The sequence below is a fragment of the Chironomus tepperi genome, unplaced genomic scaffold (assembly GCF_022539635.2).
Source record: "Chironomus tepperi strain 1889 unplaced genomic scaffold, CSIRO-AGI_Ctep_v1 contig_128, whole genome shotgun sequence".
In the NCBI taxonomy this organism is placed as follows: domain Eukaryota; kingdom Metazoa; phylum Arthropoda; class Insecta; order Diptera; family Chironomidae; genus Chironomus; species Chironomus tepperi.
In genome coordinates, this window is record NW_027226250.1 from 787,881 (window position 1) to 813,457 (window position 25,577).

Here is a 25,577-nt window from a genome sequence, read left to right on the forward strand (position 1 = left end):
TTATGTTACAAACATTATGTGACGTGACTGTTGCATGCCCAACGACACTTTCATTTTTCGCATCATCAAGACATTTTTCAAAAAAATCTCAACCGTTACGTTTAAAATGAAGTTTTGTTGTTTTCCAGATATGACAGTTGTAGTGAAACAATTGTTGATGATCAATAAGATAAAACAATGAAGCAATGACGACAAATATTCATGGTTGATAAATCAATCGATCACAATCAATCTTAATCATGATCGTTTACGAACCATGGAGCCTAATGCATGCCTAACGGAATTGACACTTTTCGCATCATCGAGACTATTTCACGGTGTTTTTCTGCAAATAGAAATTAAGTAATATTTTTTTTAATTGTTAGACGAATGTAATATTTGATTTAATTAAGTACGCATTCGTCTAATTAACATCAGAAGTTTGCAAAAGATACAAAGTAGTTCTGATGAAATCATAAGATAAAGGAATACGAAACATCAAAATTGAAGTGAGAGAGAGAAAAAAAATCAAATTGTGTCTTGTGATTTCTGCGTATTGATAACAGAATTTCTTTGACGATTTATATCGGTGATTAAGATAACAACACACTGAATAATGGAGAGCACTGGAAGTACGTTTCCTAAATGGCAATTAGCTGTTCTTATTGGAACTCCAGTTGCTTTAGGACTTGGATATTTGTATTGGAAAAATCAGAGTCAATCGATTGAGGAAGGAACAGAAGATGATAAAACAGAATTAAAGAAGAAATTGACAGAAGGTTCAAAGTCAATATCAATTGATGGAGATACAACAAAGCCGGCAAGTAGCAATGCTAGTTCACCAACTACTGTTAGCAATGGAATTACAAAAGAGTTTGAAACTAAACAATTTAAAAAGCTGTCACCGTTTGAAAAGTCTGTAAAGTACAAGGAATCAGGAAATGAGTGCTTCAAAAATGGAAAGTATGATGCTGCCATTGAGTTGTATGATAAAGCCATCGAAATATGCCCAAAAGCAAACAACATTGACTTGTCACAATTCTATCAAAATAGAGCAGCTGCATATGAGCAATTAAAAAAGTGGAACAATGTCTCAGATGATTGCACAAAAGCTCTTGAATTGAATGCAAAATACGTTAAAGCTCTCCATAGACGTGCTCGTGCATATGAAAACTTGAAGCAACTTGAATTGTGTCTAGAAGATGTGACAGCAGTCGCAATTCTTGAAGGTTTTCAAAATAACAATAGTCTGATTTTTGCCGATCGCATTTTGAAGGAACTTGGATTGATGCATGCTAAAGAAGCAATGATTAATAAGCAACCAGTTGAGCCTTCCACAAACTTTGTTACATCGTACTTTAAATCGTTTTCACAAGATCCAATTCACAAAGTTGTTGTTAGCAGTACAGAACCAAAGGGCTTCTTAAAAGCAAGCAAAGCATTTAAAAATGGACAATTTAATGAAGTTGTCGCATCCTGTAATGAGGAAATCGAGAGTAGTGAAGATGACTCACCATATAAGCTCGAAGCAATTTTATTGCGTGGAACATTCTACCTCCTTTCCGGTCAATTCGATAAGTCATTGACTGACTTTAATCAAGTTATTAATCACAAAGATGCTGATCCTAAATTGAGATCAAATGCACTTACTAAACGCGCTAGCTTACACATGCAAACTGATCAACGAGAAGCCTCATTTAGTGACTTTGAAGCAGCAATAAAACTCGACCCTGAAAATCCTGACATTTATCACCATCGTGGACAAGTCTATTTGTTAGTCGAACAGCTTGACGATGCCGTTAATGACTTTTCAAAAGCAACAGAATTAGCTCCCAAAAATCCCATCACATATGTCCATAAATTATACTCAGAATACCGTCAAGCTGTAAATGAACAAGACAATACAAAACTCTTTGCTAAGGTAAGCTTTTATGTCTATAAATATGTTCAAGTATTAATTGTGTGATTCCTATAGATTGAAGAATTTAGCGAAGCTGTTAAAAATTATCCAGATTGTATTGAAGTGTACAGCCTCTTTGCACAAATCTTGTCAGATCAACAACAATTCCAATTGGCAGATGATTATTTCGAAAAAGCAATGAAATTGGAACCAAATAATGCAGGATTATACGTTCACAGAGGATTGTTGTTATTGCAATGGAAGGGTGACATAAATGAAGCATTAAAACTTCTTGAGAAAGCTATTGAAGTAGATGACAAGTGTGAATTCGCCTACGAAACGTTGGGAACAGTAGAAGTTCAAAGAGGTAAACTTTCAGGTTTTTAAAGTATTTATATATCTTAGTGACGACTTTCTTTATTTTAGGAAATTTGGAAAGAGCAATTGCATTGTTTGATAATGCAATGAAGTTGGCAAAGAGCGAGATGGAATTGACACACATATTTTCATTACGGGATGCAGCACAAGCACAATTAAATGTTACAAAAAAGATGGGATTATCACTAGCATCCTTAATGTCTAGTTTACCCAATTTTTAAGGAAATGGGAAAAAAAGGAACCGGTTAATTTTTTTGGATTTTTTAGAAAATTTAATTAACGAGAAAAATTTTAAATAGATCGCTTGACAGAGAAAAATTCAAGGTAAAGGATGTAATTTAGAAATTTATCAGAGATTTTTTTTGTTGTTTCCTTTGCGAGATATATGCATTCAAAAATAAAGTATACACTTATTACACACGAAAGACTTACTGTTTTTGATCTTATAGAAACACCTTAATTTTTATGGAATTTAAACAGTTTTATTCGTTCATCAATTGGATGTTGAATTAAGTTAACTTAAATACTCGACACACAGCAATAATATACTGTTTAAACTCGATCGAAATTTATTGTGGCCTTTGCAGGAAAAGATTTTTTAATAACTAGATACATTCAAAGAAGGAATAACGAAGAACTTAGACCTTGTATCCGACGAGATGTCTTTTGCCGATACATTCGCCAACATAGAACCAAAAGCAAACTTCCATGGCAACTAAGGAATTGAGCCAGGCTTCACGGACTGTCAAATTTTTCCATGTACCGTTCTTTGCGCCGGATACCAATTTGACAATTCCATTTTTAATGGCTGGCAAATCACCTGGTGATGGTGGTGTTAATTCTACAGCTGCATACTTCATGAAGACAGCAAACTTTGGCTTTGCTTGTGTCAACAGCGCTAAAATTGATTTAATAATATTAAATTAGAGAATTTTCTTACATTATGTAATTTTTTTGGATTTTAAAATATTAACAAAAGGTTAAAAAATCGTAGAAACCTTATTAATATATAATCCTTTATCGTAGATCTGTTAGTTATACTTACTCGAAACTAAGGCTGATGATTTGGTAGCGATTCCTGCCATTTTTAAGTGGATTTTTAATTAATTTCGACGATATTGATTGCAGAAAAACGAAAACCTTTTTTCCAATGTTTGATGATGCGAAAGTTGCAAGACCCGTTTTTAGAAGACGCAGAAATTTGAAGCACATTTCACACAAAAAAATAATAGATTAATTAAATTTCGCGATTTCTATCATAAATCTCTATTAAAATGACCTCAAAAAATGCAAGCAAAGCTGTTAAGGCACCGGCAAAACAAGGACAGGCATTTAAGGATAAGAGCAAACCAGCAGATATCCGTCAAAGTAACATAAATGCTGCAAAAGGTAATTTTTGTGCAATAAAAATTTTTCATCGGTTTAGTTAGTGTATTTACGTATCTATCAATATTAGTCACGTGATATTTTAAGTTTTTAATAGTTTAAGTTGTAAACTAGCTTAACATTAGGGATGTACATGGTCGTTTTATCATAGTTATTCTATAAAACCTAAACATTTGGGGTTAATTAAAGTCGTGAATATTCTAGAGAATGAATCATTCATGTTCTCAATATTTTCACAGCTGTTTCCGATGCAATCCGTACCAGTCTTGGACCAAGAGGAATGGACAAAATGGTATGAAAAATGTTATGCTTAGGTTGTAAGCAGTAAATAAATTTATTATTTTTTTAGATCCAAGCAGGTAACGGAGAAGTAACAATCACCAATGATGGAGCAACAATTTTGAAACAAATGAATGTTATCCATCCAGCTGCAAAAATGTTGGTCGAATTGTCTCGTGCTCAAGATGTTGAAGCCGGTGACGGAACAACTTCCGTTGTTGTTATTGCCGGTGCACTTTTGGATGCTGTAAACAAACTTCTTCAAAAAGGAATCCATCCAACAGCAATTTCGGATGCATTCCAAAGATGTGCACGTAAAGCAGTCGAGATTTTAACCGAGATGTCACGTCCAATTGAATTGAACGATCGCGAAAGTTTAGTTAAGAGTGCTTCAACATCACTCAACTCAAAAGTTGTATCTCAACAGAGCAGTTTATTGGCACCAATTGCTGTCGATGCTGTTATGAAAGTTGCTGAAGACCGTGGAACCGAGAAATCTGTTGATCTCAAAAACATTAAAATTATTCAGAGCTTAGGAGGTACTATTGAAGATACAGAATTAGTTGAGGGATTAGTGTTTACTCAAAAATCATCAGGAGTCAATGGACCAAAGCGAATTGAAAAGGCAAAGATTGCACTCATTCAATTCTGTATTTCACCACCAAAAACTGATATGGATCATAATGTCGTTGTTTCGGATTATGCTGCTATGGATCGTGTTTTGAAAGAAGAACGTGCTTATATCTTGAATATTGTCAAACAAATTAAGAAGGCTGGTTGTAATGTTTTGTTGGTCCAAAAATCAATTCTTCGTGATGCTGTTTCTGATTTAGCTCATCATTTCCTTGATAAGATTAAAGTTATGGTCGTTAAAGACGTTGAACGTGATGATATCGAATTTGTATGCAAAACTCTTGGATGTCGTCCAATTGCTTCATTAGATCACTTCCTTCCAGAAAATGTTGTCAATGCTGATTTAGCTGAAGAAATTAGCAGTGGAATGAACAAGTTCATTAAAATTACTGGAATTCAAAATCAAGGACGTACAGCAAGTATTATTGTACGAGGATCGAATAAATTAGTATTGGAAGAAGCTGATCGTTCAATTCATGATGCTCTTTGTGTCGTAAGATGTCTTGTTAAGAAACGTGCTTTAATTGCTGGAGGCGGTGCTGGTGAAATTGAAATGGCTTTACAACTTGCAGCCTACAGTCAAACATTGGAAGGAATTGATGCTTACTGCTTCAGAGCATTTGCAGAAGCATTAGAAGTTGTTCCATCAACTCTCGCTGAAAATGCTGGATTAAATCCAATCTCAACAGTCACCGAATTAAGAAGTCGTCATGCACAAGGCGAAAAGAATGCTGGAATTAATGTAAGAAAAGGAGCAATTACAGATATTTTAGCCGAGAATGTCGTTCAGCCACTTTTGGTTTCTACATCAGCCATTACTTTGGCTTCGGAAACTGTCCGTTCAATCTTGAAGATTGATGATATCATCAACACATTGACATAAATCTATAATTGCACATGAAGAAATGATCAAAAAATATAACTCATCAGTTTTTTGCGTTAATATCACACTTTTTGTATTTCCTGCAATTTTTATCCAGCATCATTAATTCTAACATATTTTCTTCGTTTTCCTTTCAATTTTTTAATTAAACCTTTATTTTCTAAGCACATAACTTAATAAAATAAAAAATGAAATGCTTAATCATTAATTTAAAAGAGAACTTTTATTATGACCTTTTGCTCATTGGCTCAAAACTGTCTCCAATTCTCTCAATTGTGTATCGGTTCAACGATACAGACATTATTGGAACTCCAGGAATCTTTCTTATTCGTCGCTTAAGATCTTTATCGTTTGTCGCAACTATATAACATTTATGCTGTGTTACTCGATTTACTATGCAGTCATCAGCATATGTTCCTTTATGCATACATGGAAGTGTCTCAAAACGATCGTCCTTGATTATCTTCAATGCTAATTTATATTTTTGTCCCATCTTTTCCAATTCTCCTCGAACACATCTAAATTGAAATTTAAATTATGAGATTTATGGATATAGCATAAATAATTAAATTAACATACTCAGTAATGTATGGAATACATTTTGCATATAAACAATCCATCATGCTCTTCAAAATGTCTAACTTATTTTTGATGCTAAAGTTTATAAAATTTGTATCCAGAATAACATGATAAGGTGGACCAAGTTGTGTGTTATAGCTGAAGAACAGTGCAGACGATGATTTTGGCTTTTCAATGACTTTCAATTGCGTTGGATCTTCCTTTACTTGCTTTATTATACGATCTTTTTCTTTCAATCGATTATCCTTCAAACTTACTAGTCGTTTAAGCTGGAAAAACAGTAAAATAAAGAAATTGGAAGTTCCATTCAGTGATAAATTTGTTTGAGCACGTTGTGTACTGAAATAATTACCTGAGCAAGTTTCTGAACCGCCACACGTCGCGTTTTCTGTTTTTTATTGCCCTATATTAGAAAAATAAATTAGTGAATTAATTAAGGAGTTTTTAAGGTACAATCAGGTGTTTTACCATTTTATTAATAATTTCACTCCTCAATGTTTTTATTTACTTTTTTGGTTGCCGTTAACTAAAATTTTAGGAGTAAGAATTTAATTTTTTTCTTGTCCGTTTGTCAATTTGAGTATATTAGCAACAAAAATGCGCTTTATGCTTTTTTACTTAATTTGTTAATATTTTTATTACTTTTAAGGCGTCTTCACATTCTTAATTTTTCAGTTGAATTTATGAAGCTACAATTACACAAAACAAAACAAATCTTGTTGATTTAAGTGAATTTAATTAATTTTTAGGATGACAAACGAAATTATAAAGACAAAAACTAAACGTGGAAGACCAAAACGTCCTCGTGTTGATGAAATTAGTGGAGAGATTGACGAGAATCAGAATGCAAAGAAAAACAAAACAGAAAAAGTAGATGAATCAATTGAGCAGCTAAGACTTTTTGAGGAAAGATTCAAGGAAACGATCAAAACAGGCATTGACCTGTTTCATAATCGCATATCGTTATCAGCTATTTCGTTTAAAGAGAGACTTGCTTATATGATTATATTGAAAAAAATAATGTCATCATTGGAATGGAATCTTAAAAGATTAATCAGTAATAAACAACAAATGGAATGTTTGACTCGTAAAGCTATAGAATCATCGAAAGAACGAAAGGATATGCTAAAAATTATGGAGGAATTTGTAGAATATAAACTCAAAAGCTTTCCAGGAAAGTCAAGAACTTTTAGAGCTGCAAGTGTAGCAAAACATTATCAGTGTGAATTAAAGTGTTACGGTGTTACTCAGGAGATGCTGTCTACAAAAATTAAAGAACTGATTAAAACAATCGAAGTCACAGAAGGTCCATTACCAAAATTTGAGAAGAGTCCAAAGCAATGCTTTAGAATACTCAAGAGAAATGTATGTCGTTTATGTGGATCTAAACAAAATTTAATATATAGCATCAACCAAAGAAAGGATGATGTTCGCTTCAAAGAAGTGGTCGAATATTTTTGCAGGTAAATTGACATTTTTTAATTAAGTTTACAATAAAACTAATTCAATGTTCATTATGATTTAGGGTCGACATTAACGACAATGACAGTCTACCTCATCTGGTCTGTAAAGCGTGCAAGGTTCATATTGAAAATTTCTCTAAATTTTCTGAACAAATTAGAACATTTCAAAACAAGCTGAATTCAGATCTTGACAATTTCGTCATGCCCAAAGTAATAAAAACTGAAATTGAAGATCTCGATTTTGAAGTCGAAGTAGTCACAAGTTCATGTAACATCAACAATATATCATCCGAATATATTAATGAATCAAGTCAAGATTGTACAGATTACATAGAAAATGATATAGAAGTAGGAGCTAATTATGTATGCAGTAATGTTAATCTTTTAGTGCCAAACATTCCTAATTCATGTGAAGCACACGATGAAGTTCCTGAAATTGAAAATGAGATTATTTTAAACACAAGTGTGGAAGAAGCACACAACTGTGATAATGAAATGACTATTGATAGTTCAAATTTTGAAGTTACTACATCTACACCAAAAAATCTATCTCCTCCTGAATCATCCAGGAATGGTCCAAAGGAATGCAAAGTAGTTTTAGAACGATTACCAATACAATATGTATCCAGTGATGTTGAAGAAAGTCAAGACGACTTAGCAGAAGAAGTCAAAAAGAGTAAAAAGCGGAAAACATGCTCAACTCAACAAAAGTCCCTGCCATGTCTTAAAATCAATTTTCAAACAATTCAAAGTTCCATGTCGGCCTTGACAGAATTGGTAAGCTAATGTTATTAATGTTAAATGTATATAGCAGTGCTGTTCAAACCTAAATATCATATGTGCTGCAATAACAATAGAAAAGTTTGAAAAACACTGGAATTCAGTCTGCAGATTCTAAAAACTTTCCTTTTTTGTCTAGAATCGAGGGATTCTGCTAGATATTCAAACAGAGGACTCGTGACATGGACCAAGTATCTAAGCTTTAGTTAATTTTTAAATCTCGATTAGTTAATGACTGAACATCATAGATAAATACTCAAAAATGCCAAGCACAAAGGTTCATTTGTGCATTATTGTAAATAATTAAGGAACGGGTACTTTACAGTTAAGTTTGAAAATATTTATAATTTTTAACTAAATAGTACAAGACATTAATTTAGACAGCAGCTATTATTTAGTACAAAATTGGTTTTGAAGCTGTTTACCTCAATTATATGTTTGCAGCTCTTTAGGTAAAGTAAAACTTTTGGTTAATGTTCAAGTTTTATTTTATTCATTTTAATATCAAATATTACATTTATGTTGACTCATTGAAATTTATGTTAATTCTTATTAAGCATGAAATAAATTCAAATTTTTTATAAAATAAAATATATACGATTCTAGTCATTTTCGTGGAAACTACGCATATGAGAATTCTTTAGCTGTCTCGATCGAAAAGCTTTTCCGCAATGATCGCATTTAAATGGCTTTGTTCCGTCATGCACCATCATATGATAATCATATCCTGTTTTAGTAATTAATATACGCGAACAGCTTTCATATGGACATGGAAAAGTTTGTCGATTGCTAGTCTCATCGAAATCATGTGTTTTTGGATGGTACGTTCTCATGGTTTTGTTAAGATTCATAAATGACTTTACAGCAACTGATGGTCCTGGGAGAGATTTGTTGTTTTTCGGACGACGTCCACGTTTTCGCTTGTTTACTCCAGAAAACGAAATATCTGTTTCTAACAGAAAAGTACTATCCTTATCAACAACTACAATTTTGTCTCCATTTTCAAGTTCAATCTTGTCATCTTTAACTATTGGATAATGTAAATCCTTATGCGATGACAAATATTTTAAATTTTGGCAGTATGATCCACATTCAACGCACATATAAAGGTTTTGGATATTTGGATGTTTCGATTCGTAGTGATTAATCAAGGCTGGAATATTATAAAATATTTTTCCACATGCAATACAGCAGTAACAAAGATATTCGAAGTGATGTTTCGATACTATATGATTGATGAATGGTGACAATGAGTTAAATACTTCATTGCAATTTTCAGGACATTTAAGCTTCATTGTATTTCCATGAGTTTTATGATGATTTAAATAATCAATCAATGATGTCACTTTTTTGTCACAAAAGCACTCAAAAACCATCTCGCTCCAAACTTTCTTAGTCATAACATTTTTTTGTAGCCATTTTTGAGAAATTTCACCGTCTTGTTCCAAATTAGAATGATCGACCATTATTCGCGAGAACTTTTCAAAATCCTTTAAAGGATCTTTATCGTTGAGTTCAAACAACTTACGGACATCATCAAATGAGTTTTGTGGCTGCAATAAAATAATTTTGATAATTCATTAGTTGTAAAATGGAAAAGGAGTACTTGGAGCTCTTTTGGGAAAGGTATCACAACAATTTTACGGTCTATTTTACTTTGAGTAAAGCTAAATCTTAGATTTAGCAGTTACAAAAACAAGATCTAAGTATACCGTTTTAAATTATGTCGTACCGAAAATATTGAAATGTAACTTCTCTAAAAAGTGATCATCAACTGTGGTTTTTCTTTCGATTTTAAACCATTGTGGAACTAAATTAATAAATGACATCTACATATGCGTACCTTCATCATTTTTGGTTGTTTATGAACTTCTTTTGTTTGCTTATCATCTTTAATAGGAATTTCCGAAATTTTCTGTAACAAATTATTTTATTAATTATGTTTAAAAGATAACCTAAGATATCATAATTACCCGTTTTGGTCTACGAAGAGCTCTTTCATTGTGCGTCCAAGCTTCAGCTTTGATGATGAATAAATTTATTTCAGCCTGACATGACTTACAAATCTTTTGTGGCAAGCTTGTATCATTACTATAGTTTGTGCTGTATATAAAAAAATTATTTAAATAAAATAAAGGTTATTAATAAATAAATTTTTTTACCCAGTAAACTTTTCAAAAAAACTTTTATATGTTAATTTTTCAGATGCTAAGTAATCCAAAGTGACTTTTAAGTCATCTTTAACTTTTTCCACATTACAAATTCTGCAAACTTCCATATTTAAATGGTGTTTTAATTAATTTTCTAATTTAAGCATTAAAAAAGTTTTATAAATTCAACAAAAGTAATTTTCTGTTAAAAGATATTTTTTAAAAATATTTAAACCGTTGAAAGAAATGGTAATAAAGAGGTCATTAAAAAAGTTTTGTACAAAAGAATAGGTTTTTAAAAAGTAACATTCATTTATCCAGACATATTTATATACGTTAAATATGTGACGATTGTGTCAATTTACGATCAAATTTCCTTATTATCTGATTTTTCAAGTTGATTCACATTTGAATTTCAGATTAACAACTCTGGACTTTTTTTTGTGACAATGTTTGATTAATGTGTTTTTTGTTTTTGGGAATAGTTAATAATTAACATTTTACATGATGACTTGATTTTGAGTAATAAACAGCTTAAAAAGTGTTAGAACTGACATATTAAGGTGAGTAAATTATTAAAAAACAGTGAAATATTGCGAAATACGTGCTATAGGATAGCAAAATTAGTTCGGCTGAAAACTAAGAAAAACTTGTTATTTCGTCATCGTAAAGAGTTCTGGTTTTTTTTTATTAGCTCAGTACCATCGAGTTATTGGCTCGCCGGGCATTTAAAAGCTTTAAATCAACGCATAAATACGATAATTAACAAATTATCATTTTTATAAGCCAAAACATTGCTTTTCAATGTTTTATAGTGTTTTTTAATGTTTTACTAGTGTTTCTTAGACAAAATTTGAATTTTTCGTAACGTTAAATTCATAAATATGTTGTATGGTGGAACTCACTAGATCTTGTTTTAAGGTCTTAGAAATGATCTGGATCCTAATGAATTTTGTTTTGTGGGTTGAAAACTGACTAATTAATCAATTACTGATCACTGGGACAAAAATGCGCTGAAGTGACTCGATCAGAACGAATTTTTATTAACAATTCCATTTCTTTTGTATTAATGAGTACGTTAAATTTAAAAGGAAATAAAGATTATAAAGGAAATGTAGTGAACAAAACTCATAAATTTTATTCACGAATTATTGTTTCGAGTCATGAATATTATTTCTTATTTTGGTGGGATGATCAAGATTCCAAAGATTGCCAAAGATAAGCATTAGTTATTCAGCGATAGCATTAATCATTTAAGATCATTCTATATAAATTGCAATTAAAGTGGGTATGTAATTAAATAATTGAAACTGATGATCGCAAATTAATTTATTGACATACTGCGTATTCTTTTGTTCCCATGAAACTGAATGAATATTCCTAAAGATCTGCTGTTAATAAGAGTTTGTATGAGAAGAAAAAAGAAATCAGCGGGAGAAGCCAGACTATATATTTAATACATTTATGTATTTTTTTTGGAAGACTCAATTATCATAGTTATGGCGCCTAAAATGCAAATAAAAAGCAGCCTTAAACATACATAAACGTACGTACATATGAAATGTGTAATTATTACCTTTGCTGCAAAAGTTCTGTTGTAGACTCTACCGATTAATTAATTCACTGATTCATATATCAATTCGCATTCGAAAGCGACTCACTCTGACTTGCAGAATGACTTCGATTTTAAAAATGTAAATATCAAGCTGTATATTTTATATTGAAAGAAAAAAAAACTGAGCATTTTAAGCAAGTTTTTGTAGAGCTATTGATGCATAATGAAGAAACAAGAGAATTTTCAATGAATGCCTTACTTAAGTTTATTTATTTTTTTTTTCAAGAGATTCGAATTTTGTAATTTGCACTTAATTTCCTTGCATTATGAAACGTGATTGGAATAAAAATTTTCACTAGATCTTTAGGTATTAGCCAATAACTAAATTGACTCAATAATAACTCCAATGGAATTTTTGTGAAATCTACAAGGATGAAAAAAAATACTTATGAACCTTCGCATTAAACATCAATTAACTTTCAATATTGTTAACTAATGTCACATTTAAAATTGTAAAACTGATGATTTTTGTAGCATCTCATGCTGCTTTTTCCTTCGATTAGATTAAAATTAAAAATTAACGAATTTTAAAGATTTGAATTCAATATTCAAATGTAAAAAGTACACATGAGAATGTAAATCTTTATTACTGATACTTCAGCTTCTAAGGTACAGCAGTTTAAGACGTAAAACTAAGAATTGGGCAACGTGAGATGTTGAATGGATCATGAATGATGTATTCAATAACTAAAATGATACAAAGAGCTGTAAATTAAATATGTAAGAATTTTACTATAATGGACCTGGATACGTTGTAACTGACTGGGTTAATTAATACAAGGGTATATTTATATTAATTCCTGCAAAAAGTGTAATTTATTGTGCCCAAGGCTGATCAGGAGATTCTTTTCTAATGACACAATTGCCTCACTCATGTGCGCACATGTTAAGACCCTCAAACAATTAGCAAAATCGTGAATGAACTGACGAACGGTCTAAATCGCTCGCCTCAAATGAAAAAGGCATTAAAATAACATCAAATGTTGTCCACATTGTTCAAATTGTAAGTTATTGACTTTTAATTAATTTAATTATGTCATCTTCATTTCATGATTTCTGCTTCCTTCATTCTCCTAACCAATTTGAGTCTCCACAATTAAATAATTAAGCATGAAGAATTTTTTTTGATGTCTCGTTCAAATTCAATAAATCCCCTGTTGATTTAAATGCCATAACAAACTGCGATATTTAGTGAAATTAATAAAAATAAAGAAAAAGAAGTAAAATTTGTCCCCGAATGTAAGCATTTAATAATGGAAAAATGGTCACAACAAATGCAGGAATATGGGATATATTAACAAATAAATGACAAAAATTTGTCAATTGAATGAAATTTGTTTTTATATACAGTAATTATAATTATACTTACATTATGCGGGAGTCATTAAAAGCTAATAAAATTAATATTATGACAACATGATCTAATTGGTCTCATCTATGATGACGATGATGACAAAAATAGGAATTTACTATGTTGGTGGCATAGATATATAATTCGAATGAAACACTCACTCACCTTCAAAGCATAATCGAGTATGCTCATATGTTTTATATATAGAAATTAACACGAGTTAAGGTGAATTTATGATTATGATGGAGAATTAAGTGCATTTTCTATAGAATTATCGTGGAAATTAAGATTTTATGAGTCATTCACTGATGAAGATGTGTCTTTAGGGATGGAATAGATTAAGAATAGGCTGTGTCTTCTGTACATCATAGAGATGTTCACAAACAACTGGTTCGAAGAATTGATTCGACTCTTGAAGGTCTCTACTATTTGATTTATGCTGCGGTCCAATACAGCTAATATTTGTAACTAGTAATGAGTACTAGATTAAGAAGGTTTAAGTGTGCTTTGTGCCACGCTTCCTAACAACCTCCCGGTAGCTCAGTGGTAGGAACATGAGACTGGAAACCTAAGGACGTGGGATCGAGTTCCACTCAGACTATTTTGTGGGGAAGTGTGCTTTTATCTCTAGAACCTTAGAATTAGTAAGTTTCCGAACTCTCCTACATATGACAAACTATAGTGAATCACAGAAAAAGAAGTAAGTTTTATGGAACAACTGTCAATAAAGCTGTTCATATAGTTTCCATAAAAGTTGCTAAAAGATGTTCAGTTGCAGTTTAAGAAAAAAAAATATGAACATTGCAATACGTCAATAAATCTTTTTCTCACGCTTTTGCCATTGATTAAGAGTCATAATGCACTTCAAATTCAACTGAAAATGGAATTAAAGTAAATATCTTTTATATTCTCCACAGTGTCTTTTATGTCTGATATCTATTACATGTGCATGATATACATACATTTTTTTTTTACCAATGCTTCATTAGTGTAAAATTGCCAATTTGTTATAGCTCTTTAGTGTATTGCCTATAGCACACGTTGCCGTATTTTTTTCCTGCAATTACTATGTATGATTGATATCAGTGTTAGTTTTATTCATTTGGCGGTCCGCGTTCAAAGGAAATCTTTCTCTTTTTTTATATTTATCTGTTTGGCTTCTTGCGCCATCAAAGAATGTTTACTGCTTTTTTTTTTTATATATTTTGCTGTAAGAAGGGAATATTTTTTATTTCAAGAGATTATTGAATTAATTTGTTTTTGCCTTTTAATCTTTTCCTTCTATCGAACGATTTTGGCATGATTAAAACGCAGGAATGCAGCTACTGTATAGATTGAATTCAAATAAACATTTTTTACCTTTCTTTTTTTTGATTCATTCGATGCATTCTTAAGTTCCTTTTGTCTCCTCAACATAAGATTTCATTCTATCTTTGTCTCTCCTACTACTTATGTTAAGCATAATATGTTTTGAAATTTTCAACGGTAGATTGTGACAATGTGCCGAAATTCTTTTGTCGGTTCTCATTCAGTTAATGTAGGTAACAAGAAAAATTGGCAATGATAATTTGCATTTCTCGCATCAAACGAAAATCGACCGCTCTAGTTGTGTTCCACTTCCCTTTTTGGGGTTCTTGACAAGTAAGGTCCATCAAATATTTGAGTTTTAGATACTCTTTTTGTGTCTATCACTAAAACTGTAGGGTATCTGAGGAGAATGGAATTTGGATTATCTAGCCGTAAATAGGGGAATCTGTCGGTTTGAGAGTAAGGCTTCTGTGACCGAGTGGTTAAGCAACAGACAAATACATCTGTATCACTCTTTTGTGTGTTATATGAGTTCAATTCTCACTAAAGTCTATGACAAGGATTCGCACAATACAAAAGACATTGCATACAGTGATCTCTAGTTGCTCTGCAAGTGTTATGGTCAAGTCCCGAGTGGACAGTTTGAATAGTTTTTGGGACCACTAAACGAAGATAGAACCAGGTATTACTTATCATAGGCATAGAAAATCAAATAAAAAATTGATCACTTGGATGTACTGAAGTACCTTGAAGAGCAAAATACTAATCCTCAGAGATTATTTGCATATTGAAGGATATTCAAAGGAAGATGTGCCAATAAGTCTATGATAAATATTATGATTGATTACGAAGAATACTTCGCAAAGTTCTTGAAAGAGTGTAGAAGTCAACTAACTAGCTCTAGATCCTAATTTCCCAATTGTTAGACGTCATAAGTGAGTAACCCCCATTTGTCACATAACAAAAGAAGATTTTTTTTGGATAGGAATTCATCTCCCGACTTTATTATATGAAAATATTTTATGGATTGTTAACTGTACATTTTTATTTCATTTTTTTAAGACTTAAAAATCATATAATTTTTGAAATTTTTCGTACATCCATACACGTTGGTCGACGAAAAATATAAAGAACACAAAGTAAGAATTTTCATCAATTATATTTATAAAAAAAATAAGGTGGATATAAATCTTCATGTTTAAGACTATAATTAACGCATTTTATACACATTATAAGAATGAGAAATATAAATAAAATAAATTAGTAAGATAAGTACAAGAATTTTATTGTTTAATTAAGTTACAGTTGAGTTCAATGCGTGACTATAACGCATTTTTCTGTTTAATGGACAGCATTAGTGAAATTTTACATTGGATTATGAATCGCGTGAATATTATCGTATATATTGAAGTAACAACAATTTTTGCAGACTGTCAAAACATTAAATTTAATTCTTATGATGAAAGCAACTATTTATTTCACAGTACATAAAATGCTTAACATGACAGAAAAGACGTTATTTAGAGATGGATTCTGAATAAATTCGCGATTTAGGGTGGCTTAGAAATCTGAGGATTTGGATAGGTGGGGTGAAGGGGGTGGGGCTCACGGCAAATATCAGTGTTTCTTCATATCAATAATAAGTCCTATCCTCAACACACATTGATGGACAAATGGACATAAACTTGCCCTCAACTAGTTATAACGTATTTTTGTCCGTTCGGGACAGCTTTATAGAAGTGAACAAGCAACTGTGCTGATCCGGAATCAATTTTTTTGCATGTTTGACTTGTCTTTAGATTCCTCAAATTCCCACTTAAAAGATGAATGTCATAAGTGAATGAACTATTAAGTGGACTAATATATGTAAAGCCTTCCTGCTAATCTGATTCCTACCCTCACCTACTTTAAAAATGTTCTTAAGGCAAAAAATTAAGTATTTTACTATTCATTGAACAGAGGTGCTTCTTTTTGTGTAATTGAGTCTTTTAATTGTAAGTGTCGAAATTGCACTCCTGTGTAATAATCTTTATGAATTAATGAATATGAAATAAGTATGAATTAATACAATTAAGTTTCACAAAAAATGATGCAATTACATACAATCTATTTATCCCTACCCAATTTAAATTACATGTCATAAATTGCCAACAGAAATTCAATTAAAAAGTTAACAAGGAAATTTTTATAATTTTAATTAATATTTGATGTGTCCATAAATTTGTCATGATGATGAGGCTATGTGCATTCATATGCAACAAAGTGACAGGTAATCGACAAATTAAACGATAATAAGAAGACTTATTTAAATCGTGTGGTAAAGTCGCTAAGGCATCTGTGTGTACTTTTTCCTTTTTGCATAATTTTTAAAGACTAATGGTTCCAAATTATACCCTTTTCCGTAAGTCGATTCTGTCAGGTACGTGTAAAGAAATCATAAAAATATTTAATACAATAATTATATTCGACGCATGGAAATGAAAATGTTAAAAATGTGAAATTAATGAAGAACTGTTAAAAATTCATTAGAAGTGCATACGATTTGCATATTAATTCCATAAATTTCTGTGTATAGTCTTGCGTAATTACTTCCTTCTTTATTTTGTTGCATTCAGTATTACTTATACTTTTTTGCGTACATGATACGCAATTATTCAATGGCTTGTATTTGCTCACGAAATCGTGCCTTCATTCCATTCTGATGTTGCTTCTTTTCATCCGTGTTGTGCTCATAAAATATTTTTGGTGAATAATTTCTGTCACTTTTTGTGCGCTTAGATGTCGTCATGAGACAAACAAAAAATTTATTCTCATTTATTTACGAAAAATGCAGTTTTTTTTGTTATACTCTCCACATCCATCCATCCATCCATCCATCCTTGCTGGCTCATTTTCAATTCGATATGAAAACGCAAAACAATCGAATTTTTGAATGTATGCAAGCTTTTTTGTTACATTCTGATTATATTTATTTCTACGTTCATATCATTTACTTTAGAAAGATTGGTTATTTTATAGTTATGCAAGCATGCAAGAAATTTTTTTGCTGTTGCATATGCAGCAGGTTTTTTTTGCAATTAAATTCAATCTGAAAGCGACGATTTTTTCTGACTTTTTGTGCAATTTTCTCTAGAAATTCATTGTTAATTGTCCTCAATTTGTCCTGGATGGTTTAAAAGAGCTTAATATTGAATGTGGAGCTGAGAGGCATAGGGGGACAGTCGAAGAAATCTGTATCGAATACTCCAAGTGGGCAAAAATACGATAGAAATACTCAATGGAAAGTTCAAGTCCAGTTGATTTCTAGTTCTACCGTATTTTTTTCACTCGGATACAAAGTATTAATTGACTTTGAACTCCGTGTGGCTTCCAAAGGGATCCTAACAACTCCTTTGACGTAAATGAACAACTGAAAAATTTCCCATGCCGAGTCTAAAACTTATGATCGCTTGGTCGGCATTGTAATAATTATGAATCGAAGTACCCATTTCGGAACCGACCAACGCCGACTTCCTATAAGAAAGTTTTCTAGAAATAGTTTAGACCATTTTTAAGTATATATGAATAGTTAACCTTCCCCATTTCGTAACAAAATGTTCATACAAAATCGTTGACCTCTCTTCCTCCCCCTCTTAAAATAGAATATAATAATTAAACTGTCCGAAAGCTCGTTTTTCCATTAAACTTAGTACATATCAATCTAGACAGGTAAAGTACTTCCATACTAGATAGATAAAATAAAGTTTAGATCTGTTTAAGATGAAAAGGCACTGCGATTTGCCTAATACCAAACTGCCGCACTACCATACTATATAAAATCCGTTAAATGCACCTAATCAATTGAATCAGCTTTCTGTGACTTTATTACTAGATGTTATTATTTACTCTGTTTTTTGCTGTTTTGATAAAAAGCCTGGTCGCCGCGAAACAGTTTTGACGAGAGAAAAAAAAAGGAGAGAACAGAAAAATGCTGATTTCAGTGTCTCAAAAATGCGAGCTCGATGAAAATTAAGAAAAACAGAAAATGTATAAGAAAGAATGATTGTAAGTTGACTGATTGGCAAAAATATGGCGGATGATAAAGTAAAAAAAATAAGAGCTTCTTATAAATTTCTTTAAATAATGCCAATTTATAAGTAAAGTGTCTATACATAATTCTGACAGTCGTTGAGCACATCAATTGGAAGCGACATGCATGCATAATTAATTTCAATTACACAATAACGCGTAGTTTTTCGTATTTTTCATCGTCTTATCGTCACTTGACATTTTTTTTTCTTCTCACTCTGTGTGAGAAGTCTAGTGCGTTTCATATTTTGCGGGCGTCAAGTCTTATTAATCACTCAAAAAAGATTAAAAACAATTTGCCGACAAATTAAATTATTTACGAGCGCAAGGGTTTTCAGCATCATTGTTATTATTGTATTCATTAAAAATCATCATACATTGGAACTAAACAGATTTTTCTCGGGCTTAAAATCAATTAAGTTATCTAGAAACATGCTATGTTGTGTGCACTATTAACACTCAAAATGACAGATGATTAAGAAAAATTTACAAATAAATATTTTGTCAAATATTGCTTGACCTACACTTGCTAGTTAGCAGCTCTAAGTGGCTAAATGATAAATTCGTTTATTATTTCGTAACTACTTATTGTAACTTTGATACAATTAGACGCTTTGTATAAGCTTTGTGATGTGACTAGCAATGGAATCAGATGGAAATTCTCTTTGTAATAACCAAGACTCCAAGTCGGAGCATGGTTCCAAGCTAAGCTTTGTTGCATCGTACAGCGACTATTGGTCCAAGTTGTTTGTGCTCTGGCTAACCGTCTAGGGTAGTGTTGTCTGAATTGTGGGCCGTCGCACAACATAGATCAACATTAGTCTATGCCAGTGGTGGACAACCTTTTTGCAGTTCACATTAGTGACAAGCTCTGGCAAGAACCACACATTGCAGACTATTGTATCTATGGTATTTAAAAAAAAAAATCGTTTGCACAGGATACCCATCACTAGTCTATGACCAACTTCTCATATATCATAAATATACTACCTCATGAATCCTCACAAACTTGACTATGTTCCCCGTCAAGCCTTTTTCGGCCGCTTTAAACAATGAATCTCCACCATTAAACATCATTAGCATGTCATGTGAGAAATTTCAATTACTTTTATATTTTCATTAGAAAGAATGTTTATTATCATCATCATCCCATGATATATACTGCGGGCTGGCGTTAACAATAATTGAATTCACTTTAATTCCATTCCTCAATTTATTCAGAAAATTCTCTCTACATATTCAAAAATGTAAGAAAGTTGAAAAAAATATTTGCTTAATGCACACATGAATGAGTTAAGATGGACTTGAATGGAAAGCTGTAAAAAGTTGCGTAAGGTCTGTTACTATCCACTCTTATTCATTTGAATGTTTAAAAAAATGTGTCAATTGACTTACTTGATAAGGGACAATAAACTTCTTTATATTCCCAGCTTTGGAATGTTATTGAATCAAATTGTTAAGGAAATTTGTTTTCTACGTCCTAAAATGGTTATTAAAACAAAGAAAAATAAGAAGGCAAAGAGATATATAAAAGGAGAAAATGCGTAATCGCGAAATTGAATTGCTACTTGTAATTGTTTCCCTCATTCCTACAATTCATACAGTCGGTTGATGCCGATATTCTAAAGAAGAATATATAAAGATTATGCCGAGAGGGAAAAGAAAAGAAGGGAATATTTGTAATGACTTGCTATTCTTGAGTTGACAAAGCGCATTTTCTAATGTGATGGAATTTTTGGTGTATTTAGGGAAAGATATGGAAGATTTTACAGGGATTTTCTGACTTCCACACACATTTATTTAAATAATTCTGTTTTAACGTTCATTTGAGATTTGAATAATATTTATTGTACATAGTTGAATACCCTTTTCATTGAATTTGAATTTGAACAATAATAAAGACCGTGATTATAGATTATAATCCGTAAGGAATTCTTAATTACATTTACACCAAACCACAACTACTCAAAATATTACCATGTGTTCCTGTCTACATCCTAAATTTCTTCTTCCGCCATCCAAACATATTAAAACATTGTATTGATTTCAGTAAAGAAAAAGTAGAAAGAGAAGAAGATAGAATTGTATTTATGGCATTGCTTTTTGCCTCTTAAGTAGTCAGCAGTCAGTTTAATTGAGAAATTCCTGGGAACTAACTTGGATCTCGCATGGGCATTAATCATTTAATTTAAATGTTGCTATTAATTTAATTTTTGCATACATTTTAAACTTATTCTTGCATTATTTCTTATTTTCTTCTGCCGATTCTTAATCTTTTTCCGCATTTCATTCAGAATATTAAAGCTTATTGTGTAAATTGTTTATATTCCTTCATATATAGACATGGAATGTTCTGTTGTTTTTTTTAGGTAATTAATCATTTTCCGCGAAAAATGCACAAGAATTAAATGCGCAAGAAATCATGCATCATCATCAAGATATGATGGAAGATTCATGGATATGAAAAATGTTTCTGTGTCATAAATGACGTTTGATGTAAACCGATGGAACAATACCTGCATTATATAGGTGCTATTTCTCATCACAATTACATCAATTGCTTTAAATTACACTTTAAAAATGCTTCTGAATATTGCTGCTTGGCTGTATACATCTTATAATGAATTAATAAATATCACTACACATTTAATATTATTAATTATGTGGTAAGGCAAATCGTTTAACAATTGATGGCAAAATTAACCTTTTTTAACAAGCAATTGGATTGTGAAATTTTTCTTCATTTCATTATTTTTGCCACTTTACGTTTTTTTTAACATTCTGCGCAATGAAATTGGTTTTGATGATTATAAGATGAAATTTCTTTTTGGCTTAATTTTGATAAATTATCCAGGTAGCATAACATATTCTGAAAATTACTGACGAAATAAATGTTTGATGTTGGCCGAAATAATTTAAACTTTATGAAGAGGATTAATTTATAAAGGAATTTAAATATGTAATTATCTACTGTGTAATTTTGGAGTTTATCATAATAAACATACATAATTATTGTTTAAGTATGTAAATTAAACGTTTCTTTAAAAGTATCAAAAGTAACTTTTGTAACACTTAGCATTGGACAAATATAATTTATAATATGTGGGTCAGTCGTATTTTTATGGGGTAAAAATACATATTTTTCATTTGGTATTAAACTTTATGAGTTGTTTTTCAAATATTGTAATGAAAATTTAAAAATCAACCCTAACAGGCAAGGAGCATGCTTATTTGGTACTATAATTTTATCAAGGTACCACAAAAGCATGCTTTATGTCTATTGGGGCTGCTGAACCTTCAGTTCCAATGTCATGATTTTTTTGAAAATTAAATTTAGCCAGCAACAGAATTCTGCTCAACTGCTATATTAACGCCCTACAATTTACAGTGGATCAATAGGAACTAATCATCATCACAATTTTGAAAAGTAGAGTTGGGGAGGCTGTTGATTTAACTCGGTGGCTGACCAAACGAGATGCGAGAAAGGCTTGAAAACTCATGGAGAGAAGATATTGATAGAGAAGGCTTGGCATTTGGTATCGGGAATTGGCAGACGGAAGTCAGATGTACAGGACGTCTAATGGTCATGGATTACAATTAATCTGTACGACTAGCGAACTAAAAAAGGCTGACCAAATATCAAGTTATTCACCTCCTCGTGATATTAGATGCTGAACAGTTACGTTTTCAAAAGAAATTCTTCCAATCGCATCTAAAGACCAGATTTTATATCTCCGTAAGATGTGGACGATCCCTTTATGTGATATAAAATGTTGTCCATATATCGAATCCCAATCTATAGATAGCTGCATTGTGTACAGAAAATATTAAAGAGCAAAAACATTGAAACACTATTTTGAACTCCAAATGAAAAGGAAATGACCTTCCGCAACATGCTTTAATTGTTCAGAAAAAAGTAAATATTATCAGCAACAGAAGCAACATACAGTATTATCAATAATCATTTTTTACACTCGAATGATAATAAAGTTCAGTGATAGTTGTCCATAGAAACCTGTTGACACAGTATTGTGAATGATCAGAAATTGTCTAAATGGCCGTAAAATTTCAATCAAAGGCTTATATGAGGATAGAAGTCACATGAAAGTAAATAAATAATAAAATCATTTCGATGAGATTGCTTAATTTTTATATATTTCTTCTTTTGTGCCTTGAAAATAAATCATCAAGTAGATTTTTCTGTTGACTTTGTGCTGTATGCCACTTGTTTTTATCGTTTCAATGAGAAAGAAACGAATCCCAATTTAGTAATATATATTTTTTTTTGAAAATCGTTTACTAAATCAAACACACATAAAAAGGATTGACACGTGCAGGCTGCGTACTCTTTCTTACCTTCAAATATTGATGATTTAATGTGATGAGTGGAAGAAGGAAAGAAGAAGAAAAAGGATTGGTGTTGATGATGATGTAAGTGGATGTTTTTTTATGCCATTAGAAAGAAGTGACAAAGAAAATAAGAACGTCAATTGTGAAAAGGAAGGGGAAGGAAGGGTTGTGAAATTCTCAAATACCTGTTGTATGATATTAGCAATCAATATAATAATGGATTATATTTGTTATGAACTGTAAATATTATGATTTATCTTTTGTTCTGGTGATATTTTATTAGGGAGACGGAAACTTTTAAGTCTGTCAAGTAGGCAGTACTGTAGGCTTTATTATGAAGAATTAATGTGAGTCCTCCGATTGGAATTGAATATTTTTTTGCCACAGCTAAGATTCTAGAGAAAATGTACACTTCCTCACAATATAGCTCGAATAAGACTTGAACACACGTCCTCTAATATTGCATGTCTAGTGATCTTATTTACTGAGCTACCGAGGGTTGCTAGGGAGTTTGACAAAATTCTGACATAAACATTATCCTTCTAATTATATTACTCATTGCACAGTAGAGCGGTGGATTGAACCAAGATATGAATTCCAACATTAATAAATCGTTCACTTTTTGACTGTACTCCTAGATTAAATCTGCTACAAATTAATACAAATAGAGCAGTGGTAGGCAGTCCATCACTCAGGTTGCCCATCACTGAAATAGAGTGTGAATGTCAAAAATGGTTTTAAGGAGTCTAATTCTAGTCGAGGACCAGTGAGATACGGTTCATAGAATTTTCAAGAAATATCGACGGCACACCAGTGTCACTCTGTATTTCTGGATACAGTTTAGACAACATTGTGTTAGACAGTAAATAGAATAAAAGTGTTGTGTCGTTAACATGTAACAATTTATGCTTACCATCTGATTTGAAATGGAAAGAAATCGACACATTTTTGAAAAGCAACTGCAGAAATGTTTGAAGTATTTTCTTTTCATTAGTCGACTTCAATGTAGAAGCGATGAAAGCAGCATTGCTGAAATGGAAGTTTTATTTTAAATAATAGAAAAAAAAAAAATTATATGATCATAATATTCCCCATAAATGAATACATATATGGTAATAATGTTATAATATTTTTATGATATGATATTTTTCTATAACCATAGGACATGCGCTCTCATGTGGCACCCTCAAGCAATGGACGTTTTTATTGAAATTTATACACAACACGTACTTTTCATGGAATCTCATTTTAAAGTTTAATGTTATTTCATTTCATATATTATATACATATATATATTTCTAATTAATGATAAAATCTCCATTCAACAGCCAGCAGCAGCAGTAGCAGTAGCATTTTTAAAATCAAATGAGATTGAATGGAGACAAACCGTACCCAGTATAAAAGAAGAAGTAAAAAAAATGTATGAGCATTTTATTTACACAATATGAATTCCTTTCAATAATTATTGCCATTTTCGAAATCATGCATGTATCATGATATGCAAACCGTATGTGCGTTATATTGCATAAAAACATGGCAATACAAGCCCGGTTTGTCAGGTTTCATACTTTATATTCTTGACTCCCTTTTGATATTGTTGATGTGTCAATACGAATGATTATTTTCATTATACTTGTAGTGATCACAATGATAAATATTTACCGGGATCTTCTTGAAGCCCAACTTTATAGTTTTTGTGTAAGAGCAACTGATCAATTTGAAGGAATTAGCATTTATAAGCGAATTGAATGATTAGGATGGGTTGAGACATCGGAATCAAACTTGACACATTTTAAAAGGAAACATTAGTCCTTAGTGCGGTTGTTGGCACACATTTTTTATGCTACGGCACACCTTGGTGGTGCTCCACAATCCGCGCGACATCGGGTTCACTTGCTCTCAAGCCAAGAAAGTAAGTAAGTAATTACACTTTAGTGGTAAACCACAACCGAAACCGTCCAGACTCTGGACTCCAGAGCATACAGTTCATGGCATTTCCTATTCAAATACTTTCGACGACACATTAGAATGCCGCGGTACACAGGATATCCACCACCTTGTTGGAAGAGACCTAATGTCACCATTGGTTGCTATTCTAATATAATGTATGAAAATATAGCAAAATTGGTCGAAATCGACACAATTCTAGAGCTTAAATTAGGCAAAGCACTCTTGTTACACAGACAATACACTCAGTACCAAATGCGACTTTAAGATCAAAATACTCTCCATGAAATCAACAGATACATAATAATCTTCATTTGCAGTGACTATTAAGCACCCTCTATTCTGCCATACTACAAAAAAATCGATTAAGAACTCCGATAAATTTACCGTAGTAAAATCAATAGACACCCTATCCATCTACATAAGTTGTGCGTATTTATCAATATATCTTCATCACTACTCGTCTCATTTCTAGGTCAACTGAAGAGTTTTAATCGATTTTTCCAAGTCACAACATTCATTAATGTC

General features: G+C 31.7%; 6 protein-coding genes across 6 annotated transcripts; 3 read left to right on the forward strand and 3 right to left on the reverse strand.

The window, feature by feature from the left end:
• The first annotated feature begins 301 nt into the window (after positions 1 to 301).
• Tom70 (translocase of outer membrane 70) lies at positions 302 to 2,682 on the forward strand. The gene is made up of 3 exons (XM_070636564.1): positions 302 to 1,900; positions 1,955 to 2,246; positions 2,306 to 2,682. The coding sequence occupies exons 1-3, from the start codon at positions 596 to 598 to the stop codon at positions 2,476 to 2,478; spliced, it is 1,770 nt and encodes a 589-aa protein (XP_070492665.1). The 5' UTR covers positions 302 to 595; the 3' UTR covers positions 2,479 to 2,682.
• A 121-nt stretch (positions 2,683 to 2,803) lies between these two features.
• On the reverse strand, positions 2,804 to 3,458 carry ATPsynG (ATP synthase, subunit G). The gene is made up of 2 exons (XM_070636567.1): positions 3,303 to 3,458; positions 2,804 to 3,155 (listed from the first exon to the last, which is right to left on the reverse strand). The coding sequence occupies exons 1-2, from the start codon at positions 3,340 to 3,342 to the stop codon at positions 2,896 to 2,898; spliced, it is 300 nt and encodes a 99-aa protein (XP_070492668.1). The 5' UTR covers positions 3,343 to 3,458; the 3' UTR covers positions 2,804 to 2,895.
• CCT4 (chaperonin containing TCP1 subunit 4) lies at positions 3,430 to 5,646 on the forward strand. Its single transcript, XM_070636565.1, has 3 exons — positions 3,430 to 3,646; positions 3,883 to 3,935; positions 3,993 to 5,646. The coding sequence occupies exons 1-3, from the start codon at positions 3,532 to 3,534 to the stop codon at positions 5,436 to 5,438; spliced, it is 1,614 nt and encodes a 537-aa protein (XP_070492666.1). The 5' UTR covers positions 3,430 to 3,531; the 3' UTR covers positions 5,439 to 5,646.
• On the reverse strand, positions 5,555 to 6,552 carry Bka (FCF1 rRNA-processing protein Bka). Its single transcript, XM_070636566.1, has 4 exons — positions 6,486 to 6,552; positions 6,370 to 6,420; positions 6,018 to 6,286; positions 5,555 to 5,956 (listed from the first exon to the last, which is right to left on the reverse strand). The coding sequence occupies exons 1-4, from the start codon at positions 6,486 to 6,488 to the stop codon at positions 5,665 to 5,667; spliced, it is 615 nt and encodes a 204-aa protein (XP_070492667.1). The 5' UTR covers positions 6,489 to 6,552; the 3' UTR covers positions 5,555 to 5,664.
• A 155-nt stretch (positions 6,553 to 6,707) lies between these two features.
• Positions 6,708 to 8,806, forward strand: LOC139087639 (uncharacterized). Its single transcript, XM_070636501.1, has 3 exons — positions 6,708 to 7,480; positions 7,543 to 8,257; positions 8,400 to 8,806. Exons 1-3 carry the CDS (start codon positions 6,768 to 6,770, stop codon positions 8,439 to 8,441), a joined length of 1,470 nt encoding a protein of 489 aa, XP_070492602.1. The 5' UTR covers positions 6,708 to 6,767; the 3' UTR covers positions 8,442 to 8,806.
• On the reverse strand, positions 8,791 to 10,555 carry LOC139087640 (gastrula zinc finger protein XlCGF26.1-like). Its single transcript, XM_070636503.1, has 4 exons — positions 10,423 to 10,555; positions 10,234 to 10,363; positions 10,104 to 10,175; positions 8,791 to 9,813 (listed from the first exon to the last, which is right to left on the reverse strand). The coding sequence occupies exons 1-4, from the start codon at positions 10,536 to 10,538 to the stop codon at positions 8,863 to 8,865; spliced, it is 1,269 nt and encodes a 422-aa protein (XP_070492604.1). The 5' UTR covers positions 10,539 to 10,555; the 3' UTR covers positions 8,791 to 8,862.
• Between the last annotated feature and the right edge of the window lie 15,022 nt (positions 10,556 to 25,577).

Coding starts and splice junctions, on each gene's coding strand:
- LOC139087639 (XM_070636501.1), top strand. CDS start 6,768: ATGACAAACGAAATTATAAAGACAAAAACTAAACGTGGAAGACCAAAA. Junction 7,481..7,542: donor GTGGTCGAATATTTTTGCAG/GTAAATTGACAT, acceptor ATTATGATTTAG/GGTCGACATTAACGACAATG. Junction 8,258..8,399: donor TGTCGGCCTTGACAGAATTG/GTAAGCTAATGT, acceptor TTTTTTGTCTAG/AATCGAGGGATTCTGCTAGA.
- CCT4 (XM_070636565.1), top strand. CDS start 3,532: ATGACCTCAAAAAATGCAAGCAAAGCTGTTAAGGCACCGGCAAAACAA. Junction 3,647..3,882: donor TAACATAAATGCTGCAAAAG/GTAATTTTTGTG, acceptor ATATTTTCACAG/CTGTTTCCGATGCAATCCGT. Junction 3,936..3,992: donor CAAGAGGAATGGACAAAATG/GTATGAAAAATG, acceptor TTATTTTTTTAG/ATCCAAGCAGGTAACGGAGA.
- LOC139087640 (XM_070636503.1), bottom strand. CDS start 10,538: ATGGAAGTTTGCAGAATTTGTAATGTGGAAAAAGTTAAAGATGACTTA. Junction 10,364..10,422: donor TTTTTTGAAAAGTTTACTGG/GTAAAAAAATTT, acceptor TTTTATATACAG/CACAAACTATAGTAATGATA. Junction 9,814..10,103: donor AACAACCAAAAATGATGAAG/GTACGCATATGT, acceptor ATTTTATTGCAG/CCACAAAACTCATTTGATGA.
- Tom70 (XM_070636564.1), top strand. CDS start 596: ATGGAGAGCACTGGAAGTACGTTTCCTAAATGGCAATTAGCTGTTCTT. Junction 1,901..1,954: donor ATACAAAACTCTTTGCTAAG/GTAAGCTTTTAT, acceptor TGATTCCTATAG/ATTGAAGAATTTAGCGAAGC. Junction 2,247..2,305: donor AACAGTAGAAGTTCAAAGAG/GTAAACTTTCAG, acceptor TCTTTATTTTAG/GAAATTTGGAAAGAGCAATT.
- Bka (XM_070636566.1), bottom strand. Junction 6,287..6,369: donor CGGTTCAGAAACTTGCTCAG/GTAATTATTTCA, acceptor CTGTTTTTCCAG/CTTAAACGACTAGTAAGTTT. Junction 5,957..6,017: donor TGTATTCCATACATTACTGA/GTATGTTAATTT, acceptor ATTTCAATTTAG/ATGTGTTCGAGGAGAATTGG.
- ATPsynG (XM_070636567.1), bottom strand. CDS start 3,342: ATGGCAGGAATCGCTACCAAATCATCAGCCTTAGTTTCGA. Junction 3,156..3,302: donor ATCATCAGCCTTAGTTTCGA/GTAAGTATAACT, acceptor AATCAATTTTAG/CGCTGTTGACACAAGCAAAG.